Source organism: Typopeltis vanoorti, chromosome 10 (assembly GCF_054136105.1).
Source record: "Typopeltis vanoorti isolate ZY-2024b chromosome 10, IOZ_Tvanoo_1.0, whole genome shotgun sequence".
NCBI lineage: Eukaryota > Metazoa > Arthropoda > Arachnida > Uropygi > Thelyphonidae > Typopeltis > Typopeltis vanoorti.
In genome coordinates this window covers 129,818,731-129,832,114 of record NC_143558.1, presented here as the reverse complement: position 1 = coordinate 129,832,114, position 13,384 = coordinate 129,818,731, and the positions used below count along the sequence as shown (strand labels likewise).

The following is a 13,384-nucleotide window of genomic DNA, read 5'->3' as shown; positions in this document are numbered from 1 at the left end:
GAAAAGATGGTGGTGACAGTATGCACAAGCAAATAGAAGAAATGAGTGGAAGGAGGGTAATTATTATGGGAGATTTCAACTATGGTCGCATTGATTGGAGTGAGGAGAGGACACACGGGAGGAAGGAATTGGATTTTATGCGGTTATTAGGGGATAACTATCTGCGACAGCATGTAATGGAAAATACTAGGGGTCAGAGAGTGCTTGACTTAGTAATTACATCTGAGGATTTGGCTGTAGCAAATATGACCACATTGCCACCAATTGGTGAGCGTGATCATAGGGTCTTGACTTGGGAGGTGGCTAAAGGTGTAGAATTTTCAATTAAGACAGGGTACATGTGGAATTATCGGGCTGGAAAGTATGACAAGCTTAGGAGTTTGATTGGTTCAGTGCCATGGCATGTACAACTGCAAGGACTAGAAGTTGATAGTGCATGGGAGGCAGTTAAGAAGTGTTTGCATGAAGCAATGGCTGACTGTATACCTAGAGTCCGAATAATAAATCAAGTAGGGGTTAAATGGATGAATAACACCATTAAGCTTGAGCTGCAAAAAAAGAAACAACTATGGAGGGAATTTAAGGAGAAAGGTGACCGGCAGGCACATGAACTGTATAAAGCGCAGGCCAGAAGGGAAACGAGTGTGGTAAGAAAAGCAAAAAAGGATTACGAAAGAACATTGGCCATGCAGGCTAAAGAGAATCCTAAACAGTTTTTAGCTATGTAGCAAGTAAAAGGAAAAATGTACATGGCAGAATGATTTTAAAGAATGCCGATGGTAGGGAGGTAACTGAATCAGTTGATATAGTTGAGTTACTGAGCGAGCACTTTGCAAGTATATATATTAACCAGGTGGTGACATTGCAGAAACGAATAAACCAGTAGATTATACGGGAATTGTGGTAAATGAAGTGGAGGTGAGTAGTCTATTGCATAACCTCGATGTCAATACATCCGTGGGATTGGATGGTATACCAGCTCATGTCGTACGAGAAGCAACTAAAGAATTGTCAGTACCCTTGACCATTTTGTTTAATTTGAGTCTCGGGTCTGGGTTAGTCCCGAGGGGGTGGAAAGAGGGGAAAATAGTTCCACTGCATAAAGGTGGTTCCAAGACTGCTGTTGTAAATTACCGACCGATTAGCATATCAGGAATCATTGTCAAGGTCTTAGAGAAATTAGTCAAGAAAAGAATACAGGATTGGATAGATGAAAATGGGATATTGTATGGGGGACAATATGGTTTTGTGAAGGGTAGATCATGCCTCAGTAACTTGCTCACGTTTTATAACACAGTGACGGCTAAACTGAATAGGGGTAATGGGTTTACAGTGATACTACTGGACCTTGCCAAGGCCTTTGACAGGATACCACATGGAACCCTAATCAGTAAACTGGAGCAGATGGGGATAGATATAGGGTTGGTGAGATGGATAGCAGGGTGGTTGAAGGAGAGATACCAGAGAGTGGTTTATTCAGGAGTGGAGTCTATTAGTCGGCTTGTGACTAGTGGTGCGCCGCAGAGCTCTGTTCTTGGACCACTACTTTTCAATTTGTTCATCAATGATATAGGAAAGGATTTGAGAGGAAGTGTTCACTTGTTTGCTGATGATGCAAAGTTGGGTAGAGCAATTGTGAGTGCACAGGATGTCAAAATTTTTCAGGATGATTTGGATAGTTTGGAGAACTGGTCTAGGAAAAATGGATGTCAATTTAATGTGGCAAAGTGTAAGGTTATGCACTTTGGGGTGAAAAGAATAGCAGCAGTATATCGCATTGGTGGAACCGTACTCCGGGAGATTGATGAGGCCAGGTATTTGGGAGTGTTGGTGGATAGGGAATTGAAGTTTAGGGGGCACATTGCAAAAGTGACTAAATCAGCTCATCAAATCACTTGGCTTCAGAAAAATACTTTAACATGCAGAGACAAACAAGTTGTTGTTCCTCTGTATCGGGGGTCTTATCAAGGCTCGATACAGAGGAACAACAACTTGTTTGTCTCTCCCCATCACGAAGAAACGCTGGTGCAGTTATGGGCACCAGGGTTTCTTCGTGATGGGGAGGAAGTGGAGAGGATCCAGAGACGAGTGACCAAGATGATAGCAGGTCTGTGGAATGAACCTTATGAGAATAGGTTGAAGATTTGTGGGTTGCAGAGATTGGACGATAGGCGAAGGAGGGGTGATATGATTGAGACATTCAAATTACTGAAGGGTTTCTATAAGATTGAAGCCTCCCGCGATGAGTCTGTCGACTTCTTGGAGTTGCCTGGAACAATAATAATAAATCAGGCCTGGCATTCCACATAACTCTAATGGCCATCAAGTAACAAACAAAAATGTCATATATTGTGATTGTAACTGTTTTAAAAAAAAAATTTTAAAGAAGCCTTGCAAATTGTTTAGGATCCGTACATAGTGCAATAAAATTCAAGGCTTAATTTCATATCAAGTATGGTCTTCTTTCATCATATTTAACTGCCACGGACCTAGGATGCACACGTGATGGCAATAACTAGCAATGTCCCAGCACGCATATGGTAATGAATTTACCATTTTTATTCTGGATGAATTATATGTAATTAATTGTTAATAGGTTTTTTGTTGTGTAAAACTTTTATGTACCACTACCCCTGATGATGTATTTCTTACAACGTACAAAACTTGTCTGATTTTAATTGCTTATTTTTATTAAACTCCTTATTTCTATTATAATGTGGTCTCAATACCAAAAACTTCCCACAGAACTGCTAAACACAGAAACTTACATTCAAAGTAGGTGATGCTCTTTTATCCCTAAAACAACAACAAAACAAAATCATATAACAACCAGAGGAAACTTCAATGAAAGTAGAGATATTTCCACCTATCATGAAATTAGACAGTTGAATAAGCTCCTTGATGAAGGCATAAGCTGGGATCAAAATACTATGTATAAGTTATGCACTAATTTTGGAAGGACTCCTCATTTATATGGTCTACCAAAAATTTATAAAAAAGGTTGTCCAGTCCACTAAGACTCGTTATGAATCTTAATGACTCTCTCTTTCTCACATATAGAATTGCTAAGTTTCTTTCATGTTTATTAACTTCCCATATTGGACAATCCAGATCATTCATTAAGAATTCCATGCACTGAAAAAAATCAAGGATATTCAAATACAAGAGTCAGATAAGTTAGTCAGTTTTGCCATTGTTTTTCTATTTACCAACATACCATACCATTAATCTGACACTATTAGTTTACTGAATGGTGACAATTTTCCTCCTGATATTGTGAAGATATCTGTTATACAATCAGGATATTTCATCTGGAAAAACAAGATCTATAAACAGATTGAAAGCACAGCCCTCTGTCTCCACCTTGGGCAAACTGTTTTTTGAACCATCTGGAAGATACCTTGTTCTCATCCATTCATCCTCAATGCCCTCTTTGATTTCATTATGTTGATGACATTTTTGCTGTTTGGCATTATTCTGAAAATGATGTTACCACCTTTCTACATCAGATCAAAAGCCTTCACCTACGCATTCAGTTTACCATTGAAATAAAATATGCTGATAGTTTACCATACTTGGACATCTTTCTTACTTGTACAACCACTGGTACTTTTGTCAGCTAGTTTTTATCGCAACCATACCTTTACTGGCAGATATATCATCAAAAGTTCTCATCACATCTCCCAGAAAATTAGTGTTATCGAGTAATTAATTAATAGAGCATATAATGTATACTCCTCTCCCTCAAGCTTAAACAAGAACATCTCGTTATCAAAACTTTAATGAAATTAAATTGTTGCAACCCTCATCAAATCCAGCAGATAACTGACTTCTTTCAGGGTGGTAAGATAATTCTGTATTACATTGTTTCTCTTCTTTTTTAGGAAGTTTATGTTAAATTGGCATGATTTATTGCTCAGTACAGATTCAAGTAACTGACTGAAACATGAAAATCTCATATTTCTATTTAATGTAATTTTGAAACTTTTTCTTTCACTCTTTGTTTGTTTGCCTTAATAAAAAATAAACCAGAAATATTTTTTAAAAGAACTGCCTCTGCATCTTAAATTATTTTACTTTATTAAAAATGGTGAGGTAAATTAATTGGTTAAAACTTGTATTTAACTATATTGGTAACATATGCTTATTTTATTGTCCCATAGAGCTCCTTTTTTAAGATGATAGAATGATTTTCCTTTCATGGGAAAATATTCTTGCTGGTGCTATCTAAATGTGGTGAAAAAAATTAAATGGAATTCTCTTATCCCAATGCAGATACTTTCAGAGGAGAACTCTATGGCCAAGTATTGAAATGTTTACCACATATGACAACCAAAAGAAGTAAAATATGCCTAAACTTTTTTCATGTTTTATAAGTTAAATGTTTGGAACAGTATTAACCTGTTATGAAAAAAAAGAATTTCATACAATAAAATATTTTACTGGACCATTTTCTTCATTAACATAAATATTCTGCTTATTGATTTACTTAAAGTTGATATATTTCTAATAGATTATTATGTGTTGAGAAATTCAAATGTGGTTGATCATAATGAATCACATTGGACTCTCACTATATAGCAGACTCCACTATAACTGACTTCTGAACATCCTCTGCAGTGTTTTTTAAAAGAAATTCACTATAGCAGATAATCCTGTAGTCATTTGTAGTTTATTATAGTAAGAGTTGGTGGTCATTCAGTTATACAAACTAGAAATCAACTAAACATCTATTAGCTAAATAAATTGCTAACATAGAGGATATATATATTTCTTACTGTTTTGTAAACAAATAGAACATTTGAAACATTGAAAAATTTGCTGTAAAATTACATAGGAATATAAATATCTGGTAAAAGTTACTAGATCTTTAATAGAAATATGCTTGTTAGACATAATATAATTTTTTAAATAATGGCTTTACACATGTATGAGAAAACTAAATAAAATTTATTACTCCTGTATAGTTCGCTCAATATGTCATGAGTTTCATTCATGGAGAAGGAAGAATAATTGCCTACAACATTTAAATTATGAACACAAGAATACGTTATACAGCAAGCGTATATCACCTGTCTTGGTCGCATCTGTACTAGTAGGAGGAATTGCTGTTAGAGTTCAGAGAAGTGAGTGTAGTATAATTTAAAATAAAAATAATATATATATATTTAAAAACAGTTAACAGCAATTACTTCCCAAACTTAGAGATAGGCATACATTTTGTTCAATTAAGATTAGGATGGTGACATGGGGCTTCACATGATTCAATAAATAGATGATCAAATTTGAACTTACTGTAGTATAGCATCTTGATTCAGTTCCAGTGAACTCTGGGTCTTGTGTCAACAGGTTTCTAATCATAGCAGAACTGCCAGTCTGTCCAAAGTAGCAAAGACAAGAACAGGTTTGAAGCAGTTCAGAGTTGGTTTGGAGGTGGTATACAGATTATATCTGCAAAGAGTCCTTTCTGTCAGAAGGAAGTTCCTTTAATCTAGAGTATGTGGATCCTTTTAACATCAGATTGCAATCTGGGAAAGTGATAATTATCAGTTCTTTTCTGTATCGAGGTTTTGTACAGATGATGCTAAAAAGCTACAGTTTGAGATTTCATAGATTTTGTATAAAGCTAAATCTCCTCCTCCTCCTCTGAATATTTCTTTACCTGATGTACAAGCTCTCTGATCTTTATGCCGAAATAATAACATTGATATAACAAAACCTGACAAGTGAACAGCTACAGTTATGATGGATACCACTGATTATAATCACAAACTTAATGCTTTGCTGTGAGATAGATCTACTTATAATATTGACAGAGATTCTACACAAAGCCAGCTAAACAAATTATTAGATCAAATATATTAGTATCTAAAGAATATGGCCTTATTTATGTCTTTTATAAAATGCACAAACCTGGTTATTCATTGTGTGACTTTTTTTCTTGACTACTTGTATTAGAAACTATAACTCATTTTTTAGGAATGTTAGTCAAGTGAGTAATATTTATTATCCTACTAGTTTCACCGATTTTTGCTATCAGCATCTTCAAGGATGCAATTAGTAAGCTATATGAAGATAACAGACTAGGTTTTAACTGACAGTTCTAATTCATACAAAATTAGTACTGTGCGTGAGACAATACGCGTGTCGCGGGTACATGATTTATTGGTTGAGATACATAATGTAATTAGCGTGAAAGTTCATTTCTTTAGTGATCTAATTAAAGTTTTCCAAATATCAGAAATAGAATTAGACCTTGATTCTTATTTAGGTTTCCTGTTGAACAGGCAACTATAGCAGCTTCCTTGAAGGTTCTGGAATGGTAGCTCTCTTCTATATAGGGCATATGACTCTTATCCCATTCAATAAGATGGTTGGAAGTGGCGAAATGGGAATAAAGGCCTGAAATATCTTGTCTGATGTTTCACATAGCCTACGTGCTCCTTCTGTCTCGTTTCGAAGCTTCTAGAGGTCTGACCAATGTAACTAACACCACAGGAACAAGGTATATTGTATACTCCAAGAGTACTTGCAGAACGGATGAGGGTCTTTCGGTGATCTTAAAAATTTCTGAATAGTGTTGCCTGGCTTGAATGGTACTCTAATATTGTATGGTTTTAGAAGGATAGCCAATTGTTTAGAAATAGTGCTAACAAATGGAATAGTTACAGTGCTGATGTATTGGGTGTCATCATGTTGTCTTTGTGGTATATCTGAAAAGAGAATCTTGTTGATGATTCTTTTAGGATAACCATTTAAGGATAGTGTAGTTAATTCTTCTTGTAAGTCATCTTGGTTTGTGGTATACTGTATAGCTCTTTTCTTAAGAATTATGGATATTGCTAAGTTTCTGGGATATATGATGTGACGAGTTGAAATGGAGGTAACGTCCAGTATTCGTAAGTTTTCTATACACAGACAGGTTGATACTGTTATTGGTTTGTTTCTTTATTAGGATGTCTAGGAATGGAAGTTTTTCATGTTTTTCAATTTCTAATGTAAATGTGATAGTATGGTGGAAACGATTCATTTTGTTGAGATATTCCATTAGTTCTTCTTTCTTATGATTCCAAATGATAAAGATGTCGTCTACATATCTGTACCAAGTTGTAGGTTTTGGGGTAATTTGAAATAAGATTTTATCTTCTAGGTCTTCCATGAATAAGTCAGCACAAGAAGGAGAGAGGGGGAAACTAGGGGGCTACCCATGGCTAATCCGGTAAGTTGTTTGTAGACGGTTTTTTGCCAAACAAAATAATTTTAAGTTAAACAATGATTGAACAACATAGTGATGTTTCTTGGGAACAAGTTGTCTAAGATGTTGATGACTTCCACAACTGTAATGTTTGTAAACAGAGATGTGACATCAAGGCTAGCTAGTATATCATCTTTAGAGATAGCAATGTTTTTTAATTTCTCAATAAAATGTTCTGAGTTTTTGATATAAGTATCCGAGTTGTGAAAGTTTTGTTGTAAAATTTTGGCTAGATATTTAGACAGTTGGTAAGTTGGAGAATAGATTCCATCAACTATTGGACATAATGGTGTACTTTCGTTATGTATTTTAGGAACGGCATACAATCATGGAGTCAACGGGTGCATGGATTTTAGTTTTCTTATTAAATGTATCGGCCAGTTAGTCATTCCACGTAATAGTTCGTTAGTGTCATTACGGTTTTTTTGTGTATGATCTGTACTGAGAACATCATAGACAGACGTGTCTGATAATAAATTGTTAATTTTCTCTTCATAATCTTTTGTATTTAAGATAACAGTATTATTGCCTTTGTCCGCTTTAAGCATGATGATGTTGTTAAATTTGTGTTTACTTTAAATGTTTATCTTATTAAAATGTGTTATCAAATCTTCAATTATATCTTGTCTTCTGTGCCTTTGTAAAAACTATAGTTATCTCGTTCAAACCTTTCTTCTTAATCTTTATTATACACCTGACTTATGGCCGCAAATAATAAAGCTCACGTGTGCAAAACTTACAGAACAAAGAAATCACCTCTGGCTGGAGCCAATCTCTTTGTCTGACCTACTGGTGTTTATTCTCAACTGAATTTGGAAAATTTATTTAGTTTCTAGCTGCACCACCAAATTGGTGGGTGGGAGGTGAATTCTTCCTCCAAAGAATAACACACAGTAAACCACACAGAACTTTTCTCTCTTAATTCTAAGTAAATCTATCAACTTAAATTTTCTGTTATGCCAGTCGTGACAATATCTAATTTTAAGGCTCACACAGATTCGAATTTAATGAGTAGTGCACTGGATTAGAAATCAGGCAAGTTATTTAAACAAGAAAACAATTTATTTAACATCAATGAAATGTACAATGGATCAATTTTAAGTACTAAGCAAATTAGCTTCTATGCTTTAAATCACAACTAATGACTACGTTTATAATTTAGTTCTTTATGATAATCAATTCTAGTAAGACCACATGTCTAAAATTTTCTCTCGTTAAACTTGGTTATACTCAGATCAATTTTACATAATATTCTGCAGGTTTAGGCAATAGCTATAACATTGAATACACGATATGTTTCATCTTAAATTTTAGCCAGACCTTCTCTCACATATAACAAAATACTTCAGATATCAGCATAAGGGCTAAAGTCCTCAAATATCACTATAAAACAAGTCCCTTAATTAAATCACCATCACAATCTTCTTATTTCTAGCTAAACAAAGGAAAAATCTTACTTTGAACAGGTGTCTGGCGTTTTCTGAATGATCCCTGAAATTACTTCCGTCTATTACCGTCCGACTTTAGTACTGCACTTAGATATCATCTCCGGGATTTCGAGAGATATCTCTTAATATCGGCGAACATTTGGATCTTGGCGCCATGAAAACTCGACATCTAATTTCTTCTAAAACCATTTCTCGGCATTTTCTATCTGGAACACAGGTCTCCGAAGGCGATTACAAATTATCTCCCACTGATGTTAGCAAAACTTTGCTGCCGTAGCGTACATCGTAACTTCAGGTCGGAACCCCACGTGACCTCAAAACTTCTCGCTGACCCAGGAACGGGATCGACTCGAACTCGTACTCCAAGAAAAACGCAAGACAAGACCCTGTTTCGACATAGCGACACTGCTGTTTATACGGTCCCGATGACCTTCGTTTTTGCTCACGTTATCGTTCACTGGGTACTGTAATTTTCTGCACCCAACACCCACGTCTATTGGTGCAATTAGATGGGAGATCCCCTGTGTAATATCGTGCTGCACGTATACAGTAGCCTCAGGTCATGACTTAATCTTCTTAATCTTGTCTGGAATTTTTTATTCACTATGGCATACTTAGACACAATACAATCTCCTTTGTTCTTACACAAAACTATTGATAATACGTTATTCATAATTCAAAAAAAAAACATTTCTATTACAATTACACCAAGTTTATTCATTGATATACAAGTATTTTAGCAGGATTTAGTATACTTGTAAAATCTGAATAAAAGGTGTTATATTACTAAAATCCCTTTTATTCAAGATTTAACAATGTCTTTATTATTCTTTAATTTGAGTAGTGTTCTTTCCATTTGGTTAGAGTTGGTGTTAGGAGATCTTGACGAAGCAGAGAGGATTATGCTGCTTTTTAATCGTAGGTCATTAGCTATTGGGTGTGGTAGCAATGAGATGGCTTTTTCTAAGTTGCAGATGAAGTCTATTTTGGGAATAGCAGTAGGTTTTAAGGCAAAATTGAATCCTTTTTTGAGAATTGAGATCTCAGGTTTTGTTAAAATGTGATTAGATAGGTTCACTATAACTTGGTTATCTGGTAGAGACGGTTTAGAGTTAATGTGATTATCATATAGCAGGTTGAATTTATCAATTTGCGACTTTTTGCTATAACTGAAAGTTTTAGCATAACTGTTGTAAATCATATCTAAAAGTTGCCAGGTATCTTCGTCAAGGTTATTAGAGATGTCTGTGAACAAATCATAGCATTGAGAGTCTGTTTGGCTGAGCAAGGATCTCGTATGGCTAATTCTTTCTCGGAGAAGGGTGAATGAAGTTTTGTGGTAAATAATATTAGCTTTTTTGGTTTTAAAATGTTGTTTGAGAAAGAAATTTTGGGATAATATTATTGTCTCGACAACTTTTTAAAAATGTCAGATGGTTTAAATACTTAGCCTTTTTGCATTTTAAACCTTCAAGTTTAGTGATCTCGTCGATCCTGTTCATAGTGTGACTTTTTTCTTGACTACTTGTATTAGAAACTATAACTCATTTTTTAGGAATGTTAGTCAAGTGAGTAATATTTATTATCCGACTAGTTTCACCGATTTTTGCTATCGGCATCTTCAGGGATACAATTGGTAAGTGATATGAAGGTAGCAGACTAGGTTTTAACTGACAGTTCTAATTCATACAAAATTAGTACTGTGCGTGAGACAATAAGCGTGTCGCGAGTACATGATTTATTGGTTGAGAGACATAATGTAATTGGCGTGAAAGTTCATTTCTTTAGTGTTTAGTGATCTAATTAAAGTTTTCCAAATATCAGGTAGGATTAGACCTTGATTCTTATTTAGGTTTCCTGTTGAACGGGCGATTATAACAGCTTCAACAGACACCAACGAACTATTATGTGGAATGACTAACTGACCCATAGATTTAATAAGAAAGCTAAAATCCATGCACCCGTTGACTCCAAGATTATATGGCATTCCTAAAATACATAAAGAAGGTACACCATTACGTCCAATAGTTGATGGTATCCATTCTCCAACTTACCAACTGTCTAAATATCTAGCCAAAATTTTACAACAACGCATTCACAACTCGGATACTTATATCATAAACTCGCAACATCTTATTGAGAAATTAAAAAACATCGCTATCTCTAAAGATGATATACTAGCTAGCCTTGACATTGTCGTGACGACTCCTTTCTGTCGTGTTCTAAATCTATCTAGTTTCAAGTCACTTTTATGAATAATACAACTAATTACGAAAAGATCACCGATCCAAAAGTAGGGAAATTTATATTTATACTGCGCCACCCTATTCTTAGATTAGTCTATATAAATAGTAGGATCAGTTCTAAATTAAGTTAACAGTCATCTCATTAGGCCAAATCATCTATTATCATTCTTACTTGGGGTTCCCGCAAGATTCGAATGTTTATGAACGGTGCAATAATAAGGAATTCAGGCAAACACAATATTTAGATCAACAAAATAAAACATTTAATATATGATATGGTTAACAAATACAAAAACTCTATTTTAAAATGGAAGTATACAATTAACTTAACACATCTTCTTAGGTCAATGATGCTAATTCAATGTTCTAACTTTCATATACTATTCACAGTCTCAAAAACACAAATCTTCTTATCTCAAGTTAATATAACAATTTCACATCTTATTCAGTCTTCACAAATCTATCAGCTCAATGTTTATATTCACAGCAGGCAATAAACTACGTAAGCTATATTCCAAGCAAATATATTCCCGGACTTTGAGCATCGGAGGTATATTACAGTTAATGCTAGAATAGAGAAACTTATACAACTACTCTTACCAGACAGATTCTTCAATACATCAAATTATTGAGAGAGCACTTATGAATTAACTTAATTAACATTAGCGGAACACACATAACAAATATTCTCCATAGTTTAAACTGTATTACTGTAAGTCGCACTTCACTATTCCAAACAACAGTAATTAGGTACTAATATCTTTTCCTGTTCACTTTTCTCCAAGTAACCAATATAACCTTTTCCTAGGGGAACATAGAATTTAATCGTAATCCAGATTAACTAGAACTAATCAGAATTTTCGCATTGACTGTCCAGTTTCCTTTTATCTGATTACGGCATCAACCTTTCTTCATAACAACAGCAATTTTAGCTTATAACATTAAACTTTATGTTTCACTACTTATAGGTTCACTTCCGAACACTATATTCATAAATCTCTGCCCTGAGGATTATATAATCTGGGTTCCGCAAAACTCTCTCCTCCTTCTTAATAATAATTCTTCTCTATATCCCTCTTCTCTATGACCTTCCTTCTTCTTTTCCTTTCTCTCTATCTCTATATGACCTTCACTCCCACCTTACGTTCGAACGCCACGCTCTACTCCACTCGTGGTTGTTTACGCGTGCGTCTCCATGACAACAGACTGCACGTAAACATTTCGCTAATGTAATGTATGGCCTATTATTATTCATGAGTGATTACATAACATTAAATATTTCACAAAATAAAACAACAGAATATTTAAGCTACTTCTTCAACTTTTTGATTACGTATACAGTTAAATATAAAATAACACTTTACGTTACACCATATATATTTGGTTATACAAAATTCTATACATTTTAATATTTTATAAAATAATAGTAGGTCAGGTTTTGAATAAATATTCAATTAGTAATTCCTAATTAAGGAATAATAAATAATTTTATATAAGTCATGATTAATATTTAATAAGCAATGTTAAATGTGAATGAAAAAAAATAAATTACATAACATAGCTTCATTCACAATTTAACAACATCACATCTCTGTTTACAAACATTACAATTGTGGACGTCATCAACATCTTAGACAAATTGTTCCCAAGAAACATCACTACGTTGTTCAATCATTGTTTAACGTCAAACTATTTTGTTTGGCAAAAAACCGTCTACAAACAGTTTACCGGATTAGCCATGGGTAGCCCCCTAGCTTCCCCCTATCTCCTTCTTGTGCTGACTTATTCATGGAAGACCTAGAAGATAAAATCTGATTTCAAATTACCCCAAAACCTACAACTTGGTACAGATATGTAGACGACATCTTTATCATTTGGAATCATAAGAAAGAAGAACTAATGGAATATCTCAACAAAATGAATCGTTTCCACCATACTATCACATTCACATTAGAAATTGAAAAACATGAAAAACTTCCATTCCTAGACATCCTAATAAAGAAACAAACCAATAACAGTATCAACCTGTCTGTGTATAGAAAACTTACGAATACTGGACGTTACCTCCATTTCAACTCGTCACATCATACATCCCAGAAACTTAGTATTATTCATATGCTTAAGAAAATAGCCATTCAGCCACAAACCAAGATGACTTACAAGAAGAATTAACTACAATATCCTTAAATGGTTATCCTAAAAGACTTATCAACAAGATTCTCTTTTCAGATATACAACAAAGACAACGTGATGACACTCAATACATCAGCACTGTAACTATTCCATTTGTTAGCACCATTTTCTAAACAATTGGCTATCCTTCTAAAACCATACAATATTAGAGTACCATTCAAGCCAGGCAACACTATTCAGAAATTTTTAAGATCACCGAAAGACCCTCATCCATTCTACAAGTACTCTGGAGTATACAATAT

The 13,384-nt window shown here is 34.4% G+C and overlaps 1 protein-coding gene across 1 annotated transcript in view; it reads left to right on the top strand.

Annotated features, from left to right (window-relative positions):
• The window catches only part of LOC150102791 (transmembrane protein 216-like), a 95,046-nt gene extending 90,599 nt beyond the window's left edge, over window positions 1-4,447 (top strand). The window contains exon 6 of the mRNA XM_090399203.1: window positions 4,164-4,447. Coding sequence (XP_090255329.1) covers window positions 4,164-4,182 — 19 coding nt within the window. The 3' untranslated portion in view covers window positions 4,183-4,447. The remainder of the gene's footprint in view (window positions 1-4,163) is intronic.
• Window positions 4,448-13,384: the final 8,937 nt, after the last annotated feature.